This window comes from Vanessa tameamea, chromosome 3, assembly GCF_037043105.1.
Source record: "Vanessa tameamea isolate UH-Manoa-2023 chromosome 3, ilVanTame1 primary haplotype, whole genome shotgun sequence".
NCBI lineage: Eukaryota > Metazoa > Arthropoda > Insecta > Lepidoptera > Nymphalidae > Vanessa > Vanessa tameamea.
The window spans coordinates 5798321-5824575 of record NC_087311.1 but is presented as its reverse complement, the minus strand read 5'-3'; the positions used below and the strand labels follow the sequence as shown (position 1 = coordinate 5824575).

The 26255-nt window shown below is 31.2% G+C and overlaps 3 protein-coding genes across 3 annotated transcripts in view; 2 read left to right on the top strand and 1 right to left on the bottom strand.

Annotated features, from left to right (window-relative positions):
• The window catches only part of LOC113397240 (probable transaldolase), a 212356-nt gene extending 195238 nt beyond the window's left edge, over nt 1–17118 (bottom strand). The window contains exon 1 of the mRNA XM_064219440.1: nt 17114–17118. The gene's annotated coding sequence lies outside the window, so the exon portion shown is untranslated. The remainder of the gene's footprint in view (nt 1–17113) is intronic.
• On the top strand, nt 538–7962 carry LOC113397313 (uncharacterized). The gene is made up of 8 exons (XM_026635606.2): nt 538–813; nt 2637–2807; nt 3284–3621; nt 4329–4500; nt 5987–6082; nt 6159–6257; nt 6444–6655; nt 7351–7962. Exons 1-8 carry the CDS (start codon nt 658–660, stop codon nt 7577–7579), a joined length of 1473 nt encoding a protein of 490 aa, XP_026491391.2. The 5' UTR covers nt 538–657; the 3' UTR covers nt 7580–7962.
• Nucleotides 9144–25746, top strand: LOC113397332 (proton channel OtopLc-like). The gene is made up of 15 exons (XM_064219461.1): nt 9144–9528; nt 10310–10477; nt 16259–16331; nt 16545–16598; nt 17518–17668; nt 18164–18269; nt 18845–18994; nt 20718–20871; nt 21462–21658; nt 22611–22767; nt 23277–23408; nt 23485–23581; nt 24138–24293; nt 24884–25137; nt 25353–25746. Exons 1-15 carry the CDS (start codon nt 9376–9378, stop codon nt 25667–25669), a joined length of 2319 nt encoding a protein of 772 aa, XP_064075531.1. The 5' UTR covers nt 9144–9375; the 3' UTR covers nt 25670–25746.
• Nucleotides 25747–26255: the final 509 nt, after the last annotated feature.

The window sequence follows — 26255 nt, the reverse complement described above, 5'->3', positions numbered from 1 at the left end:
CACACAAGTAAAGTAGTATTACGCCTGGCGAGTATCACGCACACCAAAATTTTTAAGTTGGCTCGTTTCTTTCAGGCCTTTATATAATTTGGCACTCTATCTAGATATAAAAATAATCTAAGATCATAACATTGATAAACTCAAATAATAGGTCATAATTTATTTCACGTTTTATATTACAGCGCCATCTATGTAAAGATGGTAGTAGCACTTGGTTTCGGCTCGAGATTAACTTCTGGACTGCCATCTATGAATTAATTTAATACATTACATTGTATAAAGACTTCAAGCAATTTCAGAGTTCCAAGATAGATGCCGCTGTAAACAAATTGTATTTAAAAATATTTTTTTAAATTAATTTGTCATGAGTTCTTGTCGATAATATATATTTTAAAAAAATATTATAATACGTAATCTCTTACGATTTAAGTTACTCGTTATAACATGTAATAAATCTATATATGTTTTAAAAAAATTTAAGAAGCAGTTAATTTATACCAAAGAGTACACATTCACAATTATACTCGTATAAATTTTGATACCTGGTATAATCGATAATGGAAGTCAAATTTTGGAAAAAGAATTCTTCCGAGAGTAAATATAAGAGAGGCAATAAAAGAAAAGTAATAATTATTCAATTCTAGGAATATTTATACGATGCCTTGCGGAAAAAGACCCTTAATAAAAACATGGGATAGACCTAAAGATCTCAAAGTGATAAAACCATCTCGCTACGAACAAAACGAAGCATCTGTCAAAGTTCACTGGAAGAATGTTTTAAGAGAATTGGAACTGTCATATAGAGATGAAACGGTACTCATTTTTGTATTATCTTAATATTAAATTAGAAAAATGCACACAGCTTTGATTTTGAAAATAAATTACTGATTTATATATATATATTAAATTATACCTACAATGCAAAATTAGACCATAAATTAGATCAGAAACTACATCAATCTAATAATACGTTTTAAAATAGAATATGAGTGTGATTCATATTGAAAGTTTCAATAAAATAATTGTACGATAAACTATAAAATATATAATAATAAAGTTAGACACGATACAAGTATGATACAAATATTTCCTTGCTTAATAAACCTGATGTTTTAGATGAATAGGTATAATCAATTTATACCTGATAAAGTTTATTGAAAAAAATACGATATTAATCATAAATGATTATTTAATGCGAAACTGAAATAAACAAAACGGTGTGTGATGTGCATGCCAGGAGCGTGAAACGATTACAACTACTAACATCGCAAGAAAAAATAATATGCAATAAAAACTGATATAAAGCAATAAGACTCCGTTAATCATGATGTTCCTTATCAGAGTAAAACGATTTTACAGTATTTTTGATAGATAATAATCGAATTACATTGCGATAATTATTAAAGTAAATTGGCATTTGATCTCTATACTTTTAACTACCAAATTGTAAAAAAAAAGAATAAATAAAAAGATAATATTTTAGCGGCAAACCTTAACAAAATTTTCATCCGTTTTTATCTACATCATTACAAAACAGTTTATGGGATGAAATAAATGCTAAGCTTGTTTTCCTTAAATACTAAATTACATTATACGTACATCCACACTGTAATTATAATGATTATAATGACGATGATGTCTTCCTTAGCGATATTGTTCTCGGCCAAACGTCTGTCAGCCAAATCTAGAGATTTGAACCCAGGACCTTCAGCCCTCGCTATTCATTTACACTTAATACAAAATAAAAATGAAAACTCATCGGGTTTCCTCATAGCCAACCGAATTTTGTCAATAACACTCCTATCTGTATAAGCATATCAGCACAAGTTCGATGTGACGATGTCGGTTTTATACTATCATTAAAATTATTTAAATATTTATAAAATAAATTAGCAGGACATTAAAAATACTCGTTATTTTATTGATATATTGACGTTTTTAGATTAGACTCATTCAATAGCTTACATTTGGCATTCATTGATTTTTTATAACATTTTTAGTAGGATTAAAAGATTCAATTTTATACAAACAATTAATTTTATAAAAAATTAAATACACTAAATAAACGAAGGAATCTTACGATTATCGTTTTGGAGAAGAGTATCAATTACTTACCCGGAATATACTATTTAGAGACGAATCTGTATCCCTCTTTCCCTGAAATAGAAATCCGTTAGTTTGAATATTACTATACTAAGCTTAGACCGATTTTATTTCCCGGAACAATGGGCATCCTATATCATACCCTTTAACTGTTGTCTGTTGACCTAAATACATAGGTCTTATATATTTGGATCTGTGTAGATATTTCTTTTTTGCCTACTGAGAAACATACGTTTATAAGTACGTATGTCTGTATCTTTATCTTTTTCTAAATAACATATATATTCAACCGCTGATCTATCCGACTATATATATATATACACATAGTTTGTTACACCTGTTGTATTGTTTGTAAAAATTGTAATTCTTTCTCAAGGATTTAATGTATCATCTGGGTAAGCATGATATTGTATGCACGGTATGAATGATTTTAAATATAATAATATAAGTATATTTATTATATAATATGATATATTAAGTAATTAAAAAAAATAGTTTATTTAAAACTTTTCAAAATAAATATTGTTTTTTAGTTTTGGGACTCACGGGGAGAAGAGGTTCGTGAGCTTGTCGGTCCAAAAATATTTAGCAGAATCACCAAGATATTCAAGTTGTCTTTGAGGGACAAACCATACGAACCTCGTTCAGAAACAAGCCTTGAACCTTCCGATATTTATTATCAAACTAATAATGTCGTTTCTGAAGTAAGTGTTTGTAACATTTTCCTTTTATTCCTTGTCGATATTAAATTTCTAAAAAAAATTGATGGATATGTCTAGTGATATATAAAATATTTTATATATTTAATGCATTTTTAAAATCTCTTAGTAAGATAATTTTAATCTTACGTCTATAAAGTATTTATTTTGACCGTTGATATCAAGTTGATGATAAAGATGCATATGTGCTATTGGATTATAGATGATTGTAGTCTATTCAAATGCCGGGTGACGTCAGCATTATCAAGGGTATTTGATATACAAAATATTATCAATTCGCTGTCAACCCCGGGATTAATACCATAACATAATCTTGTCACTGTAATTACACCGGCTAACTTACCCTTCACCAAAATGCAAAAACATATTACAAAATGCATTGCTCTTTGAAAGTGGAAAATTAATATCTATATTTTTTATCTATTGATTTAATTCTCTGTACCTCCTTGTTATTTTTATAGGGTCCAATACGTCCGTCATATTCTATGAGTGACTTTGATCCATCGATGTACGTAGACCTAGAGGAAGAATGTGATCAAGAGTTAGAAGGAGAAGAATCAGAAATTTGGACGATATCATCATCGTCTTCTGACTTAAGAAAGTCATCACGATCTAAATCTATACTTAGAACAAAATCACTTAGCACAGCAAAATCTATGTCTAAGTCATTCTCAAAGTTTTTATCGAAAAAATCTTTAACTAGACATTCTAAACTTCTAAAGTCCACTCCATCTAGTGTTGGCGATCTTGCTTCAACTCTGGACGATTTGGAAGTACAAATGAGCGAGAAACCAAAGAAGTGAGCTCATTTTTACAATATTGATAATTATATTTTTGGTATTTATGTAAAATATTATGTTGAATATACTAACTATAAGCATGGAGGACGCAATATCGATACTTATGCACATACGTTTAAAAACTATCTGGTTGTTCTAATTTAGTATATAAGGTCCTGAAGACCTTTTTTATCACTAGAAAAACGAGTTACTCATTTCCCCCACGTGGAAGTGGGGTGGTATGTAGGGCTCGATGGTGCCCAGGAACCCGAGTGCGCCCCGGTACACCGGAATACCTACTAAGAAATCAGACATCACCGTCGCTTCGGCAGGTGCCACGGGAACGCTATCGCTTGCTACCGTGAAGCCCAGACTAAATAAGGTCCTGAGGCCCTGGGTCGACCGAGTCGATCCCGTAAAAAATATTGTTTTTGTGGCAATAAATTTCTAATAGCCCGTTATATAAAACATCATATGCTCACACTCGCGTGACTCGAAAAGCGTTTGAAACGTTAATTTTCATATAATTAGTCATTATTTTAAATGGTTACATTAAATATCTAGACTTTAATGCAATCATATTACAATTATTGCCTTATATACGATAATTTATGCACGAGCATACATACAAAATATTAAAATTAATAATACCATTACCAATACATTACTGATCTGATAATTCATAATGACTGCATTATCCATCACTACGTATGCGATGTTATTGTAGGCGTATGTCGACTCACAGTCACAAAAGCAAGAGAAATCCACATTTCGAAATGCTGTATTGTAATAAATCGGAGACAGATATGATCAAGTGGAAATCTCACTATAAACAAAAAAACTTCGAAGTATCCGCGTCTGATGAATTTAGTAAAAAAGCTGAAATATTAACTACGAAGGTAAATTTAAAGTAATTTTCTTTTATAAATAATGACTTAGAGGCTATTAGGATCATATTATGTAGAGTCAAAATTGTATACCATTGCGATAACTATCTATTTTAAAATAATAACTAAAACAGCGCCGAAATAGTTTAATGGTTAGAACACCTGATCTTTACAGAAGATTTTGCGTTAAAATCGGCACAAGCGCATTTGAATACAATTTACCTCACAATTCAAAATCATTCACTTTGCACTGGAGAAGCGTAATAGAATTAGCTCCTAACCTACTTTCAAAAGAAGAGCAGGCCTTAGCCCAGCAGTGTATTTTATTATTAGTATTTATAAGCTGATGCTTTACCTTGTTTAAAACAAGTACCAATATTTTTATTATCAAAATATAATAAATATTTAAATAAAAATATCAAATCGCCTGGCTGGTTATATACTAAAATATATTTGTCTATAAATGTGAAAATATATACTTTAATACCCTGTGTCTGTCAATATATTTGCGGCTGTCTCAAAAGATACTAAATGGATTTTGATTCAATTATTCTGCAGAAAAAGGTCGCCTCCGAGAAATATTGCGTATACGTAACTCGGACATTTTAGCCGTACTAGTGCAGGACAAAATGTTACCTGCAACACCGCTGTTGTTAATTTTTTGAATTTTTTTTGATGATTCTGCTAGTTCATTAACATCAATTACTATTTTTTGGATTAGTGTTAACAACTTGTATATTATATGGTAGTGATATCGAAGACCTTACAAATGCAGAGTTAAATAATTTAGTATCGTCCGCCAGAACAGAATTATTTTGTATAATATAACAAGATTCATTTTATTTTTAAATTGGTTCATTAAAAAATTTAAAGCTTATGCCAAAAAAACATTAATGAATAAGGCATGTTACTCAATACAAGATTATATTAAATATAAAAAGCGTGGACTTTGTATTTATTGATTTGTATGCAGGCTATATAAAATGTAATTGTTCTTCTGACATACCCTATAATTAAAATGGTGGCAAAAAGTAACTACTGAGGTTCGTCTCGATAGAATCTACTTTTCGAACCGATAGTAGCATTACATTTAATTCAACACTGTAACATGACGATCCAAAAGTACTTTTATGAGCCTACTTCAATAAAGAATATTTTACTTACTTAATACAAGGATACAGGGATACAGCCGACCGATTGCAGTGTCTTTACTGCCACCATAAGGGGTTGAGATACAAGTGCTTAAGCTATTGATGGATGAGATAGCATATTGGCAAATTTGAGAGAAGGCAGTGCAGTTATCTCGGAAAAACCTCGCCCGGAGCCAGCGTTAAAATAATAATAGTAATGTAACAACATGCGATTGTCCAAATGCTGGGTAATGGCCCACTCTCCTTTTAAAGATGAAGTGTATTCAACTACGCTGCTCCAAATGCTGCCCTACAGGTGATGAACTTAATTCAAAATGCCTTTAAAAAATGTAAACCTATTTTATCAGATTGCTCAAGAGTTCTATGACTGGTGGGTCGGATTGGGTAATGTGGAATTCAAAAGCGAAATAAGACGACCGGAAGATATCCAAGATTTGTTCCAAGTATGTCTTATTATTTTCTAATTTCTTGAACTAGTATTAACTTGATAGTTGTATATATTCAAGTAAAATGTTTCAGGTATGGTTCGACGAGCACGCATCGCGTGGCTTGGTACTTGATCAAAAAATACTACCTTGTGTATTGAAAACTATCGCTGAATTCGTTGGTGTTAAAAAGGTAAAATATTTTTTGTGTAGACATACTATCGTATTCATATTTTTCATGTTTCTAATATGCCGATATTTTTTTAGTTTCTTATAAAGAAATATCTTGAATGTTTAAGTACGAATACTAACTCTACAGTGTTATGTATCGCATTGTTAAAATTAATTCTTATTATTAATGTAAATTATCTTGTTTCAGGCATCATGTCCAAAAGTTCTAAAGCGACAGATTAAATATGACGTACATGCAGAGACCAGCCCAGCGCATACTATGGCTTTCGGCACATGTCTTCCGCAAGATAAGAAGCACATTCCTCCTAAAAATAACACGAAGGAGTTGTGGCACGGTGTCAAGATACCAGAAGACCTTCAATCAATGGCTTGCGTGTGGGATGACATACAGCATCTGACGTAAGTGATTCTAAATGTTAAACCTATTTTAATCCAACATTTTATTATCTTCTTAAGGTGCCATCTTCGTTTGAAGGTCGGCGGTCATTAAGGCAACTTGTATCTTCGAAAGTTCTTGTTCTCTAGAAAATGAACAGGATCATTTTTCATACCATCGGCGTAGATTTTTTAACCCCACTTAATTTTCCTTGGATCTTTCCCTGTATGATGTGTTGTAGTAGCTCGTATTTTCGATTTCTAACAATTCTAATATTTAATTATACGTACCAGAAATAAACTAGATACATAGAATTACATAGAGAACTAACTATAAAAGGCATGCTAATCCCTTGACATCTCTTCCAGCCCACCCGAGAGGGTTAAATAAGAAAATAGACAAACACAATTTACAGTAAAAATCATATATAATTATTACTTAGACTTTTATATAGACTAATAATAAGATACAAGCAGATACACAGATAATGTACATAGACATGAGTAGGTATATTATACATAGGTTTATTAATAGAATCCGATTTTACTCAAGTATGATAAACATTATTTCCGTACCAGTCGCGCTAAGATACACAATATGGACCGTAATAATTGTATTACGTATCTAGTAAATGTCACATATTTATATATTGATTTGTAACATTTTATAACTTTATGTCGAGCGATCCATGTATTCTGAGTGTATCCTAACATTGTAGGTCAACGAAAGCGTTCCATAAATGGCTACAAAAAAGGCCGCATCTGGCTATGCCTCCTTTCCTGAAGTCTCTTGAAGCTCCCGGCGAGAAGAAGCAACCATTCGTTGTACCCTCAGATTATATTATTAAGTTCAAAGCAGGAACATCTTCTACGCAAGACTTAGCGTTGCCCGTTTCAGAATTCTCTCTTGAATTGAAGGAAGTGCTCAGCAAACTTCTGAATGACTAATACAAAAAAGTATTTATATACTCTTGTATACCTTTGCTAAAAACGAATTTCAGACTAACAATTAAACAATATTTGGTTTTTGCTTATTTAACGAGGCCATTTGTTAGTTTTACGTGGTTTAACATTAAAATACAGTGTAGAGAAAGAGTCGACTGAATGAGAATCAATTGCCCTATAAATACCGCCGTTCCGATGTATTTCATTTATGTATGTAACAAACAAATACGGACATTTTGTATTTTATTTTGTTTTTATTTGATTTTTATTGTATAGCTATGAATATGAAAAGCAAATTAAACTATTTTTTATTTGCGTAATGATATCCAACAGTTCAAATTCAATTTCAAAATGCAATATTTACGCCATATTTGGGCTTTGTTCTACTTTATGTCAGTAACTAATATAAACAATTTATTATGGTTTTCCTTGTTTCGGTTTACGTATATAACACATTCAAATATAAAGCTAATTTTTTTATATATTTATATACCTCTAAAAAATTAAATTATTATCAATTTTATAATTTGGTTTCACTTAGATGGAGTTGAAAAATATTATATATTAAAAATATGTACTATTCTCAACTTAATATAAAACGTAAAAATTGTGCCATGAAATCGTAAAATTACGTATACTAAATTATATAATATTCAATATAAACCAAGATTCGTAAGACGACCAATTCACTTCATGAATTTATATTTCATTTACTACTTATTACTAAGTGGATGTGTTGAGCACTCAATCAGAACTAATACAAACTTTAGTTATTTCAGATAAATGGCGTTCGATACACTTAAATCATTCAAGTAGGCTTTTACAAGCACTTTTGAATCGTCATTTAACAAACTATTTTAAGTTACCAACTGTTCGGAATGTAGATTCTACCGAGAAGAACCGGCAAGAAACTCAGTAGTTACTCTTTTTCAACATACAGAATAATAAAGTAAAATAAATAAAAGAAAAGTAAAAATACAGTTATGTTAGTTAAATACAATTACATTTGTATGTTATGTCTACTGCCTGGAAGTCAACAAGCATTAACTCCACGATTTTACTGTTATTTTAAAATTAATTATAGTGCTCTAAACATCGGTCTAAACGTCTTACGTCATCTTTAAATAGAAATCGGAACTAAACAATAAAGTGTTCCGAGTAATAGTTAGCGTAATACGATAATGAAACTATGGTTAGTCCCCGTATCTTTGATATAATACTAATAATTTATTTTGATTGCAAATGGCATAAAAGTATATGTTGAACTGTTCCGTTTCTTTGTTTTTACGTAGAATCGCTGCAGTCGCGAATGTTTATTAGCATTATCTACCTAATTAATTTGATTACAATCATAAGGCGGTGTTACATTGATAATTAATTCTTGCATTATATCTACAAATACCTATTAACATTGTTATGGAAAACGTATAATTTTATACTACCGTCGATATCTATAAATATTATTATTGTTTTATAAATATTTTTGTCTTTTAGTTGCGATTTAAAATTAGAAATAGAAAATAAATTTAATGAAGGAAGTATAACGGGTTAATCGATACGGTAATTACGCCTTTATTACAGATATATCTTCAATGATAAGAAGATAACCAGGATTATATTTTTTCATTTCATTTGCGATCTGAATCGCACGATTGATTGTTTACAAAGAAAACGTCTCTGTATCGATGAATTTATTCAATCAATTGTAATTAAAAGGCAGTGTAAATATGATACTTTAATTCTGTTGTCTCTTAAAAGGTAATTTGAAACGTTTTAGTGAATTATAAATAATTAGTGAAATGTCTAACGCGAACGCAGCTAGGAATGAAATGTTGGAGGATATTGTGAATAGAAACAACCTGGGTGACAAAAAGTTTCACTCGGAAACCTCCTTGGAGAAATTTAGTGAGGAAAACCAAGGAGACATAACGGATAACACAAACGATCCTGGAGTAAGTAGCTGGAAATTGATAGATCCATTTTTTTAGATAACATGTAATAAGAATGTATAAAGCATTAAGTTTCATTTACATAAAGATATATATTTTGATTTAAAATGATCGCTTTAATCTAATCAATATTCAGTAATTGAACGTACGGGAAATACCCGAAAGGAATGTTAAGCGATGCATACGTGGCATAAACAACTTTTAGAACAGCTAGACCTCAGTTCTCTTTTCTTTTTTTAAGTTTTTCTACACTAGACAATTCAGCGTGCAGCTCGTATTCCAATCCAGTTACATGACAAAATTTACGTTACGGATTTTCCACGGCAGAGCTTGCCATTTACAAGTGGGCCTGTTTTATTGGTGCATCGTTAATGTTTTCCCCTCTCGCTTTAAAAATTTACGCATTTCGACAATCCGAAATTATTTTGTAATAGTCGTTTGTGACTTATTAGTCGTTTGAAATATCAATATCAGTTAATAGTAATTACTAAAACATAAACAATTGTTTCTTTAAACAACACTAAACGAATTGGAAACAAAATATTAATTTAGGCTATACCATTATTTTTATTTTTATTACAACGGGACGAATACTACATTCGAATATTATTATGCCCATTATTATAGCCATGCACCTGTTTGTCCGCCGTCCACAGTTCGCGCCTTAGACTCAATCGATCATCATGAAATTTTACATACATTTTGTCAGGGATACCTTACACCTACCCTTCGTCCTCACAACTAGTATCACAATGGAAATAAAGTAATAACACTGATCATAAAGGTACACAATTCTTCGGTGAATGCCACGTCAGCTCAAGATGAAGATATTCCTGAACGTCGGCGGACAATGTCACAGCCGGGACCTAGTGCTGGCAACTTGATGACAGCTGCCGCTGGTCGCCGACGCCGACCTCCACGCAGTGTCATGTACGCTGATCTTGAAAGAACGGTAACCTTACATTTTATTTAAATAAGTATGAATACTAACAATTTAAATATAAAATGTATACATGGAAACCTTATGTCTAGGACAATTAGTATAACATTATCTGAATCCTGATCTAATTCTTATAATTTTACATCTGTTATATTTCTTTACTTTAGCCATACTTTCCATGTTTTGAAATATCTTGAATTTTCACCTAATAAATAAAGCTAAAAATGTATTATACGACATAATACAAGATTGAAGGTTTGGTTAATATTTCATACAGCGCCAATGTTTATGGGCAGCGATGTTGACTTAATTATGCCAATTTGCCAGACTACCTACCTATTTTAAATAATAAAAATCACTCCCCATACTTCAATTACATTTACTTCAAGGTGTATATTTCTATATAAATATCTAACGAAGACTATTAATTATATTTTTATACACATTTCTTATTTTGTGCTATAAAATTAATAAATTATAATTTTTATTAAATTAATAAATAATTGTGTCATAAGAGTAATGCTAAATCGCAAAATCCAATATTTTAATACTCAGCTACCTAACGGATTAATTTCCTGACAAGGGATTAAATACTGATAATACTTTATGATTTTAATGTTTTCTTTATTTCCTACTACGCTAATCAATTCACGTGACAAAAAGTTGGTGTTGCCAATTTGAAAAACAAATACAACACAATTCATAACATTATCTAAGATAAATTAAAATCAAAAAGCTATACTGAACATATAAAGGAAAATTAATTTTATTAGTAATATACGCCTGACATTTATTTAACTTTTTTATTTTGTTAACGAAACTGTAAGCAAAACATGATCCTGTTTAACAAATGATGACTTTTTATTTGGGTTAAATAATTAAATATCTCAGTGTACAGTCAGAGTAAGAAAACCTTCGTCAGTTTTCAAATTTATTCCTTTATCAAGTCGTAAACTCTTAGTACCTTTTGAAACTAAAGCACTAAACAGACAACTGCATATAAAATTAAACTATTATAGTATGATAACTTAGTTCAAAATAGTGAAACATCTTTAGACTACGTCTAGTGTCATATCAACTTGAAACCTTTTTAATGGCCTAATTAGTCATTACAAGTTTTAAATTAGATATGATATCTTCTACTGAATTGTCAAAGTCTGTCAGTGTCACATATTTTCTTGCAATATCTTGCAATTTTACAACGATTAGAATAAAAACGCTTGTAATATTATTCGGCCGTTATTTAGAGTGACGGTTAATGTAATGACGTGACGTGTGCCGAGTGTTTCTATCGGCACCGGGAAGTGGCGGTGATTCCTTGGCCTGCAAAAGCGGCGGATATAAATCGAAAAAATTAGAAATCGAAAATCTATGGGGTTTGATGGTGTAGCCGTGGATAAATAATAACGACAGAACCAAAGCGGCTGTCTTAGAACATTGCCGAAGTGTTTGGGAGAGCTTCAGAGGAACCGACATATGCTCTGGCCTTGTTGGATCAATGCGACAGCGACTACAAGCTGTGATTGATACGAATGGCGGATATACTCGTTTTTAATTAAATAAATAAGATTTGTTTAAATGAATTTAGCATAAGTACTATTTTATTTACTACTTCCGTCCTGCGGTTTCACCCACGTTCCCGAAAGATTTTATGTTTTCCCGGGATAAAAAGTATCCAATATATTATCCCAGTACATATTCTATCTGTGTGCAAAATTTTATCCAAATCCGTTCTGTAATTTTTACGTGAAAGAGTAACAAACATCCATCCATATCTCAGAGAAATCAGCCAGATCCATATACACACAAACTATCGCGTTTATAATATAGGAAGTAGGATTACGACTGCACTCTCTTTTGAGACAAGACAATGTTCTAACCTCCGATCTTACAAGAGCATTCACGAAGGCCTATGACGTTTCGTGAAAAGTTTGTAATTGTCATCGCGATTGACGGCTTTTTATTATTATTATTATAGCTTTTAAATACTATTATACTCTTTGCTAGATGCGACTTATAAATATGACATTGCGACGCAATATGTCATACTCAATCGGTAAAGCAGATTATCGCTCATACTGAGCACACGAGAATAGATCTTAAGGTGACGAACCTTTTCTTACCCCGACTGTACATTAAACAAGTATCTTACCCCAAGGTACACTCCATTGATTTCATCAAACATTAACAAAATTCATGAAACAAAAAATAATTCAAAAATAACTTATATTATATTATAATTTTGTTGCCAAAAATATGTTTGTATTATGCAAATACTTTTTTAGTATTTTTATTGTTTTTTTTTATAATTAATATATATATTTTTTAATAACTATACTGTCACAAAAAGCCAGAATATTTATTATAGAAACTGACTAAACTTCTACTTAGTATTGTTGTATACCATTTGTGCCACATCGGTGGTATGAGGAATGTCTATGGTTTCTTACCATACCAGTGTCTGTCGTCAGTGGTGACCACTTACCATCAGGTGGCCCATATGCCGGTCCACCTACCTATAAAAATATACGGTATAAGAAATACATAATTTCATCTGTTATTTCATAATGGCAAAGATATATGTTAGATAATATGTACGAGTACATTAGGAAATCACAAATGGATTGTCTAGCTACTTCACGGGCCATTAATACTTATTATTATTATTTTTGTTATTAATTTAAATTTCTACAGACGTATTGCCCGTGCCTTTGGTGCATCTTATCTTTAATTTGAATATTTTTTTACTTTTGTGTGTCTGCATATTTTTAATAAAATAGTTTGGGACGTTAAAATAATAACAAATTAAAATTTTCAACCATTTGGGGTGAACGCTCTATGGGGTTGAGAGGGTGAAAAGCGTTTTTGTTTATAACTTCGTGAAAAAAATTGTTAGATGGTTGAAAATTGGACAGAAGGTATAAATAATTATAACTTACCTTGTATTAAAATTTCAACCTTTTTTGTTTAGTGCAAAATTAGTTATTAACAAAAAATAATGTTTTTTGTACCTTGTTTATTTGTACATTTCTACTTGTATGAGTATTCATATACAAATAAATAGTAATCGTTTCATCAAAAAATGGCAGGTTTATTATATCTGACATTGTTAGTCGGTTTGCGAATATTTTTCTTGCGGTGTTTCGTAACGTATTTTGACGGCGTTTGCTGATATATTTTGTTTGCTCACCCAAATGACGTCCGCTCTATTTTGGACCAAGGATCTATACTTTACGATTTATCTTGGTTTTACTTATCCTGTATAATCAATTTCGCCTGCTCTTCACCTCGATGATATATTATATATTTATACATAATTTAGATTATGTTCTTTGAAATAAAAAGTTCAAATAGAATTGTTAAATTAGTTTCAGTTTTCATTTAATTTGTATAAATATAAAATAATGAATTCCTTGTATACTATTCTTGAAATTCAATGACAGAATCATATGCACTTTTAGTTTTTTATAAAAGCGAATCTCGAATTGTTTGTGTGAAAAAAATATACATGATAAATTCACACTAATTCCTTAATAATATACAAGTTTTCTTCTATGTCATTTCCGAGCAAAGTTCTATGACGTCAACATCATATTGCAGTTAAATTCAATCATTCAAGGGTACAATCGAAAAACTTATCAATTAAATCTGAAAATCTATCTTAATTAATTATGATAAAATAAAAATTATAAACTAGCAAGTACAACGTTATCGTGGTTGAAATTCTTTAGATATCGAAAATAATGTAATTATTATTTAAAAAAAATCAACGTTTTTTCAACGTTCATATTGTTGTTTTTTCAAAGTAAATTTATTTTAAGCATCGTCCGTTGTTTAAACAGTGAATTCATATACATACATGAACGCAATGGGTTGTAATAATTTTTCCATGAGAATGATATGGATGTGGCTTTGTATGCGATTCATTTATATTGTCTATTCACGAATAGTTATAATTTTATATGAATCGTTTTATTAAAGTTTTTACCATGACTTTTTAGATGCAAAAGAATCACAATTTTTTTTAAATGTTTAATGTTCATAATATTAATGTATTTAATACGAGAAACCTGAGCCGTAGTGTCTTTTTTTTTTATTCATTTTTATCAGGACAAGTTAATAAATAATTAAAGTATGGTTTACGATACAAATAAAATACGAAGGATTTGTCGCGAACGGCTCACTTCCATAGTACGGAGCGGCGAACGCGGCCCGTGTTTGTGAGGCGGGTCACTCTCGCGCAGCCAACTGTAAACCTTTTGAGTCCAGCCGCTCGCCACCCTCGCCCTACACCCTCTCTACCCCGCTGTAAATACCGACTGCGGACACATCGTGCCGCCCCAACGCCTCGCCTAATGAAAATTCAATCTCTTTATTTTTTTTTATTATACACAGCGCCTGTTAACTGGCCATGTCATAAATACTCAATGGAAATGTTTATTAATAGCATCGCTGGCGTCCATCTTACATATCAAATTTTAATTGAGTATCGCGATAAGCGCCGATAAACGCAGTATGAGTCGTTTGTTTATTCCTCTTGATTTATTATGTGTATGTGACTATATTTGTACGATAGAAAATAATGCTAATTTTCAATACTATAATTAACCACGTGGCACGAATTACAACATTATCAAGTATAAAAAGATACATGGCTCTCAAAATTATTATGTAAGTCATGTTGCAATGATTATTTACAATACTTTGTTCATAATAATATGGAATATTTTATAGAAACAGTGACAAACATTTTATAAACACGAGATGTAAAGAAAAACTTGTAACACGGTTTTTGTCTTCGCAAACTCAATTCATCCTTCATTGGGCAGGGTTCACTTCTATAATAAAATTCCTTAAATAGCTTTGTCAGTTAATAAATTTCAATCACCTGTTTAAAAAACTTTGATTAATAAGGCGTATCGATAAATAATTTTTATATAGAGATATATTACAGATGGCAAAAAAGTTATTGGGATAGTGTAACTACTAAGTTTCTTGCCGGTTCTTCTTTAATCTTGTAAAATGCAACTCAAAAGCCCCAGTAAGAGCATACTTGAATAAAGTATATGTATTTCGGTTTGATTTCATTGAACAAAATAAAAATATTAAAAACACATTTATAAATTCAAAATCAGATAATTTTGTAAAAGTTTTACATTTAACGTTTGTATTGTTAACTGAAATTCAATAAATTTGTTATATTTATATTTACTTTTAAACAGCACTGGTCTGGAAGCGTCAAATGTAAAACCAACGACTTCAAAATAAAACTGACTATCTCTTTAATATCATAATAATAACACGATATGATCTATGACAATAAACATGACACACTATATTATGTCACTAGGTTTTTCCTAATAGTAATTGGTTTCGTATATATAAAATACAAGTATACCAATATATGTTATCATTATTTTATTTTATTATTGAATATACTATACAAAAATGTCGAAGTGAAATGATCTGAATTGTTTGAGTTTTGATTGGTTGAAATTAATGGATGTCATCGTTCAGCATTTGGCTGAAATCGAACGGCCAAAAATTTTGTTTCGAGAACGTAGAGCACTGTAATGGGATTATAGTGAAATACGGGGTGGTGTCGATCGAGAGAAACAAGCGACTAATGAAGTTATTAATCCGATTTTGTACGGCTTTCGATGTTCACGCATGATTTTTTAGGTCCGGTTTACGTTGTAAATACGAAGTCCACGCGTGCACCGTGTATCGGAATACGCTTTCAGTTTATATTCTCACAATTACCCAACAGGCTAATGGACTTCTTGTTTACAGGACTCCCAGGACAGATTGCCGAAGCTCATTATTCCTAACCGTGAAGATTATTCGTATCCATCTACCCCGATGAGTTAGTATTACAATATTATAATTAACATTATGATTATTAATTTATATTAATTAAATATAATATTATTCAAATATATTTTTATTATATATTTTCGTTTCTAAACTAGACCGATATAAAAACTGTTCAATTTAACTATATCGTATAAAGCCAAATTACAAAAGTCACTGTTTTACAAAACTTTATTAACATACTTCAATATTGATACCGTTATAGCTGAAAACACACCGAGCAGTAGCATTTACAGAAATGGAGATTTAAAATCTATGAGTAAGTATTAATGTTTTAATTACATTAACAAATTGTAACCGTACATGTAAGATCCTGTAAACGATCCACTACTGGGCTAAGGCCCTCTCTTTTTCAGTGGAGGAGAGCACGTTGCTCTTATACGGATTAGTAGATACGATTTATGATCTATTTATAATCAATAGCGTTTTTAAGTACAACTTTAGAGTATATGTACTTGTGTGTGATACGATTTTTTAGTTCATATGAGTATGCAGTTAATCTCATTTTTTAATTAGTATTTTTGAAATAAGTCACGGTGCTGATATAAATTGTTTTATGTTCATGTCAGACGAATTACAATAGAATTCAAGCACAGATTGTGCTTGACTCTTACGCTTGTTTAGTAGTCTAAAGGAAGAAGTATTCTGAGAAAAAGCGATAGCTTAACAGAACAATCCATTTTAGCATTTATGATTGCGTGTAATAGTAACATATCAATCTGGTTTCTTCTTTGTTCAAGAGTATTTTATAAAAAAATACAAGCTATTTCGTACTTGTAATTTTTATTTAATTCCTTAAATTGTAAATAATTAAGATTATTTTTCGTATGTTCTCTATTCTGTGAGTAAGTACTCGTATAATATAGTAAGGTGAACAAATACTTGTTGCGTATTCGAGAAGACATCGAACATATACGAGATTGAGAGATTTTATACATAAAATGTGACATTGATGTCAATGTACTGCATATGCCGAAATAGGACAAGTATAATAATTTTTTTTTATTATACATCAATTAAAACTTACGTCGCAGACTTTATACAAATAAAATGTACAAGAGCATATCTAACGATAGCAATCTCTTCTAGTTTATATTTAAGCGAGAAAAAAGAAAAATAACAATAGGGTTGTACATGATATACATGTCAGTCATATTTAAAAAGCAATTAATTTTCAGATAATTATCGTCTACAAACTCCAACAGAACTGCGCGGCGGAATGACTCCGCGTAAGCGATCAGTGGTCACTATGGACGCGCAATCCATTCGTTCCGTGGAAACTCATGCACCGCCGCCGACAAGTCCTGAGGAAAACGCTCGACTTACGAGGTACATAACATTGAAAAAATCTTTAATATACATTAAATAAAACTAGTTATATTTAAGTTTGACTAAGTTGTTCTCATATTATAAAAGAAAAGGCAGAAGGGGTGCGCCGAACATTATAGTGAATAATCAAAAGTTAAAAATTAAAGCACTTTTGACTCATTAACGAAAAGACACGACGTATCGCACTAATGGTAATTTGCATTCACTTTAGATTTTGTATTCGCTTCTGTTGCTTCACTATAATCTTCATATTGTAAAGATTGATTAGCATGTCAATAATGATCGTTTCGATCGTTTCATCATAGTAAAAAAATCCAATAACTTTTTATTGGTAGAGCCTATAATTCGAATCGAAGACTTCGAAATATGCAGCTATATTACCTAAACATTATGAAAAATAATTACCTCAGAATGGTAGCACAGTAACACGAATAAAAATAACTTAATACAATATTAATCTTTTTTTAGTATTTCAACTATACATATTTCTTACAGCAAATACTTCACGTTGATACTGAGCTGTATGTACGCAGTGTTGTTGGTGACTCTTGGACTGATATTTTACGTATCAGACGTATTTATCGACATTCCACTATCACCGGTAATTATAATACTTATAATACTAAACAGGCATTGTTTATTTCTCTCACTCATCTCTGTACTGTTCGATCTGTTTAGCGATCGAGCAATAGCTGTTTCAAATTTAGCTAATTACCTAAGCTAATTCCACACGAACTTAGTAAATAATCACGACTAGTACGATTATTGAACTCGCTTCGAATGTGTTTCTAATATTCTACATATTATAAATACTGAAATCAAAAATATTTAATGGTAAGGATTTATACAGTCTTGTCTGGGTAGGTCCTGCCCATTTATCAAGTACACTTTAGCTAAACATCAATCGTTTGTATTAGTGTCTTGAGGTGAGGTGAACTGACAAGTATACAATTAAAAATCACTTCCATTTGATATATTTATTGGAATTTAGTGTTATCGCATATTTTGTTCAACATATGTAGCAATATTTATCATATAAATACTTCTTATTTTTCAAACATCTCTTGAATTATATATATATATATATATATCTACACGAAACCAAAACCGATAATCTTTAAAGTCACGTGACTATTTCAAATATAATTGAATGTGAAATCTTTTCCTCTATTTCAGATTTTCTCAATCACGTTACTATCTATTGGATTTATATATCAATTATTCTTATTAATCGACATTAATAGATACAAGTCGAAGGCTCTTAAGAACGAAAGAATCAAAGGTCTTCATAGTAAAAAGATACAAGAGTTCTTCAGGAAGCAAGAGGTGAGACTTACTGTTTATAATCATGTATGATTTTAAATAATAACATTTTCAATAACATTTGTAAACTAGTGGACGTAGTGGAGTTCTAATCCACGAATCAGTTATTCTGCCTCCAAACCATTGGTGGATGTGGTTAGTGAACCATTGTAACTACAGGCACAAGGGACTTAGCATCTTCGTTGCCGCGGTTGATGACGCATTTAGAGCGTAAAGAATATTAATAAAAAACAACCCTATATTATTTTAGGCCCCTATAATAGTTGATATGGCAGTCTGTTCAAATTTATTTGTATAAAATAAGTATATAGTCACCGTTTATTGATTTTTTTTAAAAATTTAAGCCTTAGTAGCGACATACAACGATAGACATATATGTATCCAATATAATATCTAACCTACTAGTGAATCAGGTACATATGTACGGTATATATATTACGATAAATTTACAAGCAATAGAAGTAATCCTATTTATAAAGAATAAAAATATCATTATTGAAAATATATAATCTGTCTGTTGGATACGCATGACGTAACACGTAGACATCGTTGAAACGGTATTAAAAATGGATTGACAGCTTTGTACCGGACTGATATTCAACGTCCACGCAAACAAAGTCGTGGGCTTAACACCTCTTTTATAAAGTTCCGTACGTGACATAATGTAATAACAAAAAATACAGTGCTTTTAACATATTAAAGTTCGTTTTTTCATACGCCAGCTAATATTTAACTTTTATCGAAATATTAAAGTTTAACACAATTTCAAAATAAAAATTTGTAGAATGTCTTACTGGTATTACTTATTGTATACCAGACAGGATGTCTTGTATGCATATATAATTGTATTTAGCTAACATGACTTTATATTTTTAAATCTTGAAAAAGAGAAACTACTGAGTTTTTTGCCGGTTCTTCTCGGTAGAATCTGCATTCCGAACCAGTGGTATCTTCACTTCATATAGTTTGTTAAAAGACTATTCAAAAACTCTTGAAAAAGCCTACTTGAATAAAGTATATTTTGATTTTGAAAGACTTCTTTATAAGTTAACGTTTATAAATGAATAGTTGTCGCAGACGGGTTTACTCGTGTTGGCCATCAGGCGTAAGATACAAAAACTTATTAGGTTTAGCTATATATAAATATATTGTGTATAATATAGGTCCTTGCTAGGATTTCAAGCCTGTTTCATACCAAATTTCATCAAAATCTGTGGTTTGGTCGTAAAAGCATAACAGACAGAGAGAGTTACTTTCGCATTTATAATATTAGTACAGGTAATTGAAGTCTTGAAGTTGAAAACATAAACAGAAGTACTACTTAAAAATAATTCTGAGACACATCGTGTACAGAAGACTCCCTTGATTATTTCCAAACAAAATTATTGTATACACTCACAAAAAATGTCGCAGAATGTTGCCAGTAATCGATATAGTCCTCTAGTTTATTAAAATCACTTAAAGTGCAAGTAAAAAAAAATAATAATAAAAAAGTGGCTGAATAGCAGCTTCTCGAAGTTTATACCATAAGTAGCCTGGTTAAGAAGTCTATCACAGCACATAAAAGTACAGCAACAGCCTGTAAATAAGACGACCTTTTTGCGGAGATACGGATTGATGGAAACACATCTGATAGACTTTCAACCGACGCATTTAGTATTCTTTAAGGCAATGTTTGCTTACTGTTATAGACGATTCTTATTAAGTAAATATCTTGACTTTCCAGGACGAGTACGGCTACAACATTCCGGGCGATCGCACACCACAAAGTACTATATCTCAAGTGATTCCTCCCGCATTATTAATCCCTCTCAAACACAACTACTGTTTCAGTCATGGACGACACTCGGGCAGCTTTTATCTTAAACTAGGAGCTGCTGGTACGTTTATCTTTAGCATTATAAAACAAAACATTGATATACATAGTATACAACAATTCTGATAATCTAAATGACTAAGTGACAAGTCTTTATAACTAAGTGACAAGGCCTGAAATAACCATTCTATTTATAAAAAATGGTCAATCGTGCTATTTTAAGATTAACACACGGTGTAGCATAAAATCATTTATATTAAAATTGGCTATTTTCAGCTGTCTTTCAAATTGATTGTATGTATTTAAATCTTGTGCTGAAAATATTTTATATGTATCGTTACTAAATAATATATCAAATACTAGTTAAGGCGCAAAAAAAAAATAGGCGAATTGGAAGAAATGTAAAATAAATTGTTTTTCTTTTTTATATTTAGCAGATCAAGACAACAAATTTTAAAGGGTTTAAGATTTGATCCCTTAAATGGGTTGAATAATTTTATACTTATACTGTGCTGTCTTTTTTTTTTTTGGTCCGTTTACCTGTTATATTTTTATAAAATAAAATGCACAATTTATTAATCCACGTTATTAACATATTATACCGTACTGTATACCGCTTCAGTTTTCATGACATTAATTTTATTTTTATTACAGCTTTCGCGTTAGGTCACTTAATACACTCAGTCTTGCTAATAGCTGCACAAATTAGCTATTACTTCGACGATAATATCAGTAATCAAGACTGCATCGATATTATGCAAGTGATTCTCGATGTGGCCAATCCACTTTACTGTTTTCTACAACTATACTTCATATTTAAATATTCAAATGTTCATATTATGAAAGCGCAGGTATGGATCATTGACAAAAATTTTTTTTTTTTTGATTATTTATTTTTAAATGTGTCAAAATAACTAATTATAATGACGACCTCCGTGGTCGAGTAGTGTGTACACCGGTTTTCATGGGTACGCCATTCCAAGGTCCCGGGTTCGATTCCCGGCCGAGTCGATGTAGAAAAAGTTCATTACTTTTCTATATTGTCTTGGGTCTGGGTGTTTGTGGTACCGTCGTTACTTCTGTTTGTTTCTGTACGTTTTTCCATAAGACAAGTGCTTTAGCTACTTACATTGGGATCAGAGTAATGTATGTGATGCTGTCCAATATTTATTTATTTATTATACATCCTAACAAATGTGCATTCATAATCTGTAAATAATATATATTTATATGTTCGTATATTATAAATTTGTAGAGGTTTTATTATAACCCACTTCTCAAGAACTGTTTATGTATTTTTTCTTATCGATAAACAAATATTAAAAAAAGGTCCCATACGAATCTTTGTCCTCTAATGTATCTATATAATTTATATCCCCATGCAAATATTTAATTGCCACTTTGATATGAAGGTACTGTTGTATGAAATACTGAGAAGTTTTAGATGAGAAAATCTATAATCAATAATACTATTTCAGGGAAAAACATCCGAGATTTCAATATTCAATGCAAAAATAAAAATCTTTTTTATATAAGCAATACGAGTAAAATCATGAAGTTATATACTCTTTTATAAAATATATATTAGATGCGCTATTATGAAAAATAAATAAAAACCATCCGAATATATCGCTATGAATTTTTATATTTTATTATTACTTTATTAATTATTTTCAAATTGCCGGTAACCGATATTGAAATACCATTCTCTCATCGGAGGAAAAATGACCACGAACATAGCTAATTGTTAAATGACATCATAATCGTATATCTTTCAAGCCGTTTTATTTTTTGTTTATTTAGAGCCTAGCCCACTTCGGCTTCATGCATATGATTGGAAGTAGTCTCTGCTTTTGGATATCGACGATTGTCCGCGAAACCGTTCTAGCCTTAACTATATACGCAGGCACTAAGTATGGTAATCGGACAACGGAAAATGAAACATCACTCCTAAACGATCGTAAGTATTTTAAAGAACATAAAATACGAGTATATACATTATATGTTGGTTTTAAAAACCGTCCGTTTGCCTCCGTGTCTAATTTTTGCCTAAGATTTTATTAAATTTAGAAGTACTTTTAAGGTATAGTAAGTTGACAAAAATATTGGGTACTTACATATAATAAATAAATAAAACTTAAGCTCTCCTATATTGGCGAATTCGCAGATTTTATTTTTTAATATTGTGTCTACCGATGGCGTCTACACTTCTTCTTAGTTACATTTGGTAACCGTCAACAATTTTAACATTGCCAAAGTCTATTCTACTTTACGTAGTAGTTTTTTTAGCTTTCGGAGTCTTACCGATACTAATTTGAGTTACAGTAAATCACATACAATTTTAATAGCTTACAATCTTTTAGATTAGATTGGGCTCATCAAATTCTCCGATAGATTTGTGATGATTAATACAACCTTTAGCTCCAATGACGTATTATTGTACATATAATTATTATATTTTGTTCTTAGAACATCAGTCTCTGTGGGATATAAGTGATCTTTACAATGAAAATTGTCAAGGAGCGCCCGCTATAACATCTATAGCGGAAAATTTTTCGCCTTACTTGTATCCTTTTGGCGTTGAATTTAATATTCTCATTGGTGAGTAAATAGTTTTCAATGTATATTCTTAATAAATGTGAGTCTGTTTTGATATATTTATTGAAATCATTTATAGTGGCCGTTTACTACATAATCTGGAGTCATATTGGAACTTGTTCAAACGAAGACTCCGACAGTACATCGAGCTTAGAAGATAATAATACTGTATGCAAGTACGTATATACATTCATATAGAAAAAACACCCTTGGCAATTTCTCTTAACAATTGAAATTATAGCTTTCATCTCGTGTGTTTTCGTAATATTTACCGGAAATAAATGTAACATATTAAAAGTAGCACTTTTTTCGGTCATTACCTATATTTTTTTGTTCGGTAATTACCTATATTAAGGCAGAAGAGCACGTTGATTCTTTTCTTCATTTTAAATAAGAATAAACACTATTTATTAATTTTATAATTAAAAAAAAGCCTGTAAATATCCAACTGCTGGGTTAAGGCCTCCTTCTCCCCCTTTGAGGAGAAAGTTTGGAAGTCCCCCACGCTCCAGCGCAGATTGGCGGCTGTGGCTGAATTTCATTGAAATTAGGCCCATTCAAGTTTCATCACGATGTTTTCATCACATAAATTAAGCACATGGAAATTTTCTAGGTTTGAACCCGCAATCATTGGTTGGTTCGGCTCTTTAAACACACTCACGAACGAATTATCAGGATTATTCAATAGATGGACAATTGTTTATTATATTTTTAACTGAATATGTTTTACAGAATTCCCACAGCGAGTGAAGAAAATGATTATACGAGCAACATCGTTATCTACGCGGACTGCCACGCTTCCAACAAAGGTCTCTTTCTAGGCATCGTATTGACTGTCATCACTTCTGGAGTACTGATTCTTGGATTCGTCTTCAGCAGTGTAGGGGGGTGAGTTAATATTCAAAATCTAAATCTCACTAATATTATAAATGGGATAGTTTGTATGGATGTATGTTATTAAAGCACGCGAGAACGGATCTCGATTAAATTTGGCACAGATACAGATACCGGATGACTGGACAGATATTGTTTTTTTTTCATCTCCAAGCATTTTTTTTGTCATCTTAAATGGATCTTGTACAATTTATTACGTGTAGTATTTTATGATAGTTTTTAAAATGACCTTTAAATTGTTTGATTGATAAATGTGTACCTACTAAATATAAATCAATTTTTAAAAATGTGTCATAGACAACTAATTGCACCGTTAATCAGATCTGAAGGAGAAGCTAATTGCACTACTAACATCCTCCAGTGCGGGGATATGCATGTGCCAAAGTTTGTTTTAGACAAAGTGACGGATGCAATTTTCGTTACGATGTTTGTTCTCATTCAAACTGAGATTTAAAATTTCCATGATCCTTGTCCTCATTTGAACAACGTGTTTATATCTACGTCAAAAATATTCAAAAATTTATTAAAGCTTTATTTATTAACAACGGTAACGGCATTTTTTAAATATTTTATTGAATTTTCAGCAACTTCTTGGAACTGGGTTACATGCTCAATGCCTGCACAAAGTTAGGGCTACACTTAGTTATGCTTTTCGCGGTAGTAATCGCCTACAACCAGACGAGAAAGTTGGACATCAATGAACATCCGATTTCACTCTTGGATGACATTCTGCTTTTCATATGTCTCCCAGCTTTCTTTATGGAAACTGTATTCTCGATGGTGGCCACTATTAATATTTTGAATATCGTGAAGTCGATTGACGTTATTGTAATGGTAAGTCTTCTAGCTGTTCAATTTGTTGAAATAAGATGAGATGCAGCAACCCTTTTAAAATCAAAATCAAATATCAAAATGCACCATTGATTAATGAAACTAAATTATCTTGCAAATGTACTGCAGATTCGTCTTTCACTTAATCTATAAATAATTATTTCGATTAAACATGTTTTTTTTTTAAATCGAATGATGTCTAGTGATGATAATTTCAGGTAGTTCAAGTCATCCTCCAAACCGCGTTGTTAGTAGACGGTCTACGACGTTGCAGTAACAGCCGGAAGCTGAGACGAAACAAGCCCGGACGTGAAGTGCTCATGTTTCTCCTAATCGCTAATGTAGCCATGTGGCTTTTCAATACTTTCTCGTACAAGTCACCAGAAAGCCTCGATGAGAGATACGAATTCTACGGCAAGATTCTCTGGAGTATCCTGGGACATATAAGCTTACCTCTCATTATGTTCTATAGATTTCACTCCAGTGTCTGCTTCGCTGATATTTGGGATGCTGCTTATAAACCTGGTTCTGATCACTGATAGAATTTCTATTTATTTGTTGAAAATTTTATAGGTTCGCTTAAGTAGGATACATAATACTGATTACCTCATTTTTATCATATACTCTTGTCAGACTTTTTTAAAGCAGTTTATACTAATGCAAATTTACAGATGTTATCGTCATTGCTTACAAGCAGATGTAAAGAAAATAAAATGTATAAGTCATATTATCGACTAGTATTGCCTTAAAATCACTTTAAACAATACACTGCTAATTCATATTTATATTACTTTAAATATTATTAATATTCGAAATTAATCTTGTGATGTTTCTTATTTTCTTGTATTGCGACTGCATTGAAGTCATTTCAAGATTATATTATATTAGTTTATTTAATATTAAGCTGTTATAATACTGAGATAGTCGAGATGGTCTAGAGGATATAACACGTAGATCTAACCAAAGACTGCGGGTTCAAATTCGGATCATTGAATTCCTATCTGCTTATTTTGTGTGTACATTTCATCTCGTGCTCGCGTTGGTAAATTAGAACAAAGTAGTCGAATACGTGTCAAATGTTCTTTTACTTTTAATATTAAGCTAATAATAAAAGTTATCTTTTAT

What these genes read in the sequence shown, in the direction of transcription:
- LOC113397313 (XM_026635606.2), top strand. Translation starts at nt 658, where the DNA reads ATGCCTTGCGGAAAAAGACCCTTAATAAAAACATGGGATAGACCTAAA. An exon ending in CTAATAATGTCGTTTCTGAA is followed by an intron (nt 2,808 to 3,283) that starts GTAAGTGTTTGT and finishes TTATTTTTATAG; the next exon opens with GGTCCAATACGTCCGTCATA. An exon ending in AATTCGTTGGTGTTAAAAAG is followed by an intron (nt 6,258 to 6,443) that starts GTAAAATATTTT and finishes ATCTTGTTTCAG; the next exon opens with GCATCATGTCCAAAAGTTCT.
- LOC113397332 (XM_064219461.1), top strand. Translation starts at nt 9,376, where the DNA reads ATGTCTAACGCGAACGCAGCTAGGAATGAAATGTTGGAGGATATTGTG. An exon ending in ACGCTGATCTTGAAAGAACG is followed by an intron (nt 10,478 to 16,258) that starts GTAACCTTACAT and finishes TCTTGTTTACAG; the next exon opens with GACTCCCAGGACAGATTGCC. An exon ending in GATAATAATACTGTATGCAA is followed by an intron (nt 23,582 to 24,137) that starts GTACGTATATAC and finishes TATGTTTTACAG; the next exon opens with AATTCCCACAGCGAGTGAAG.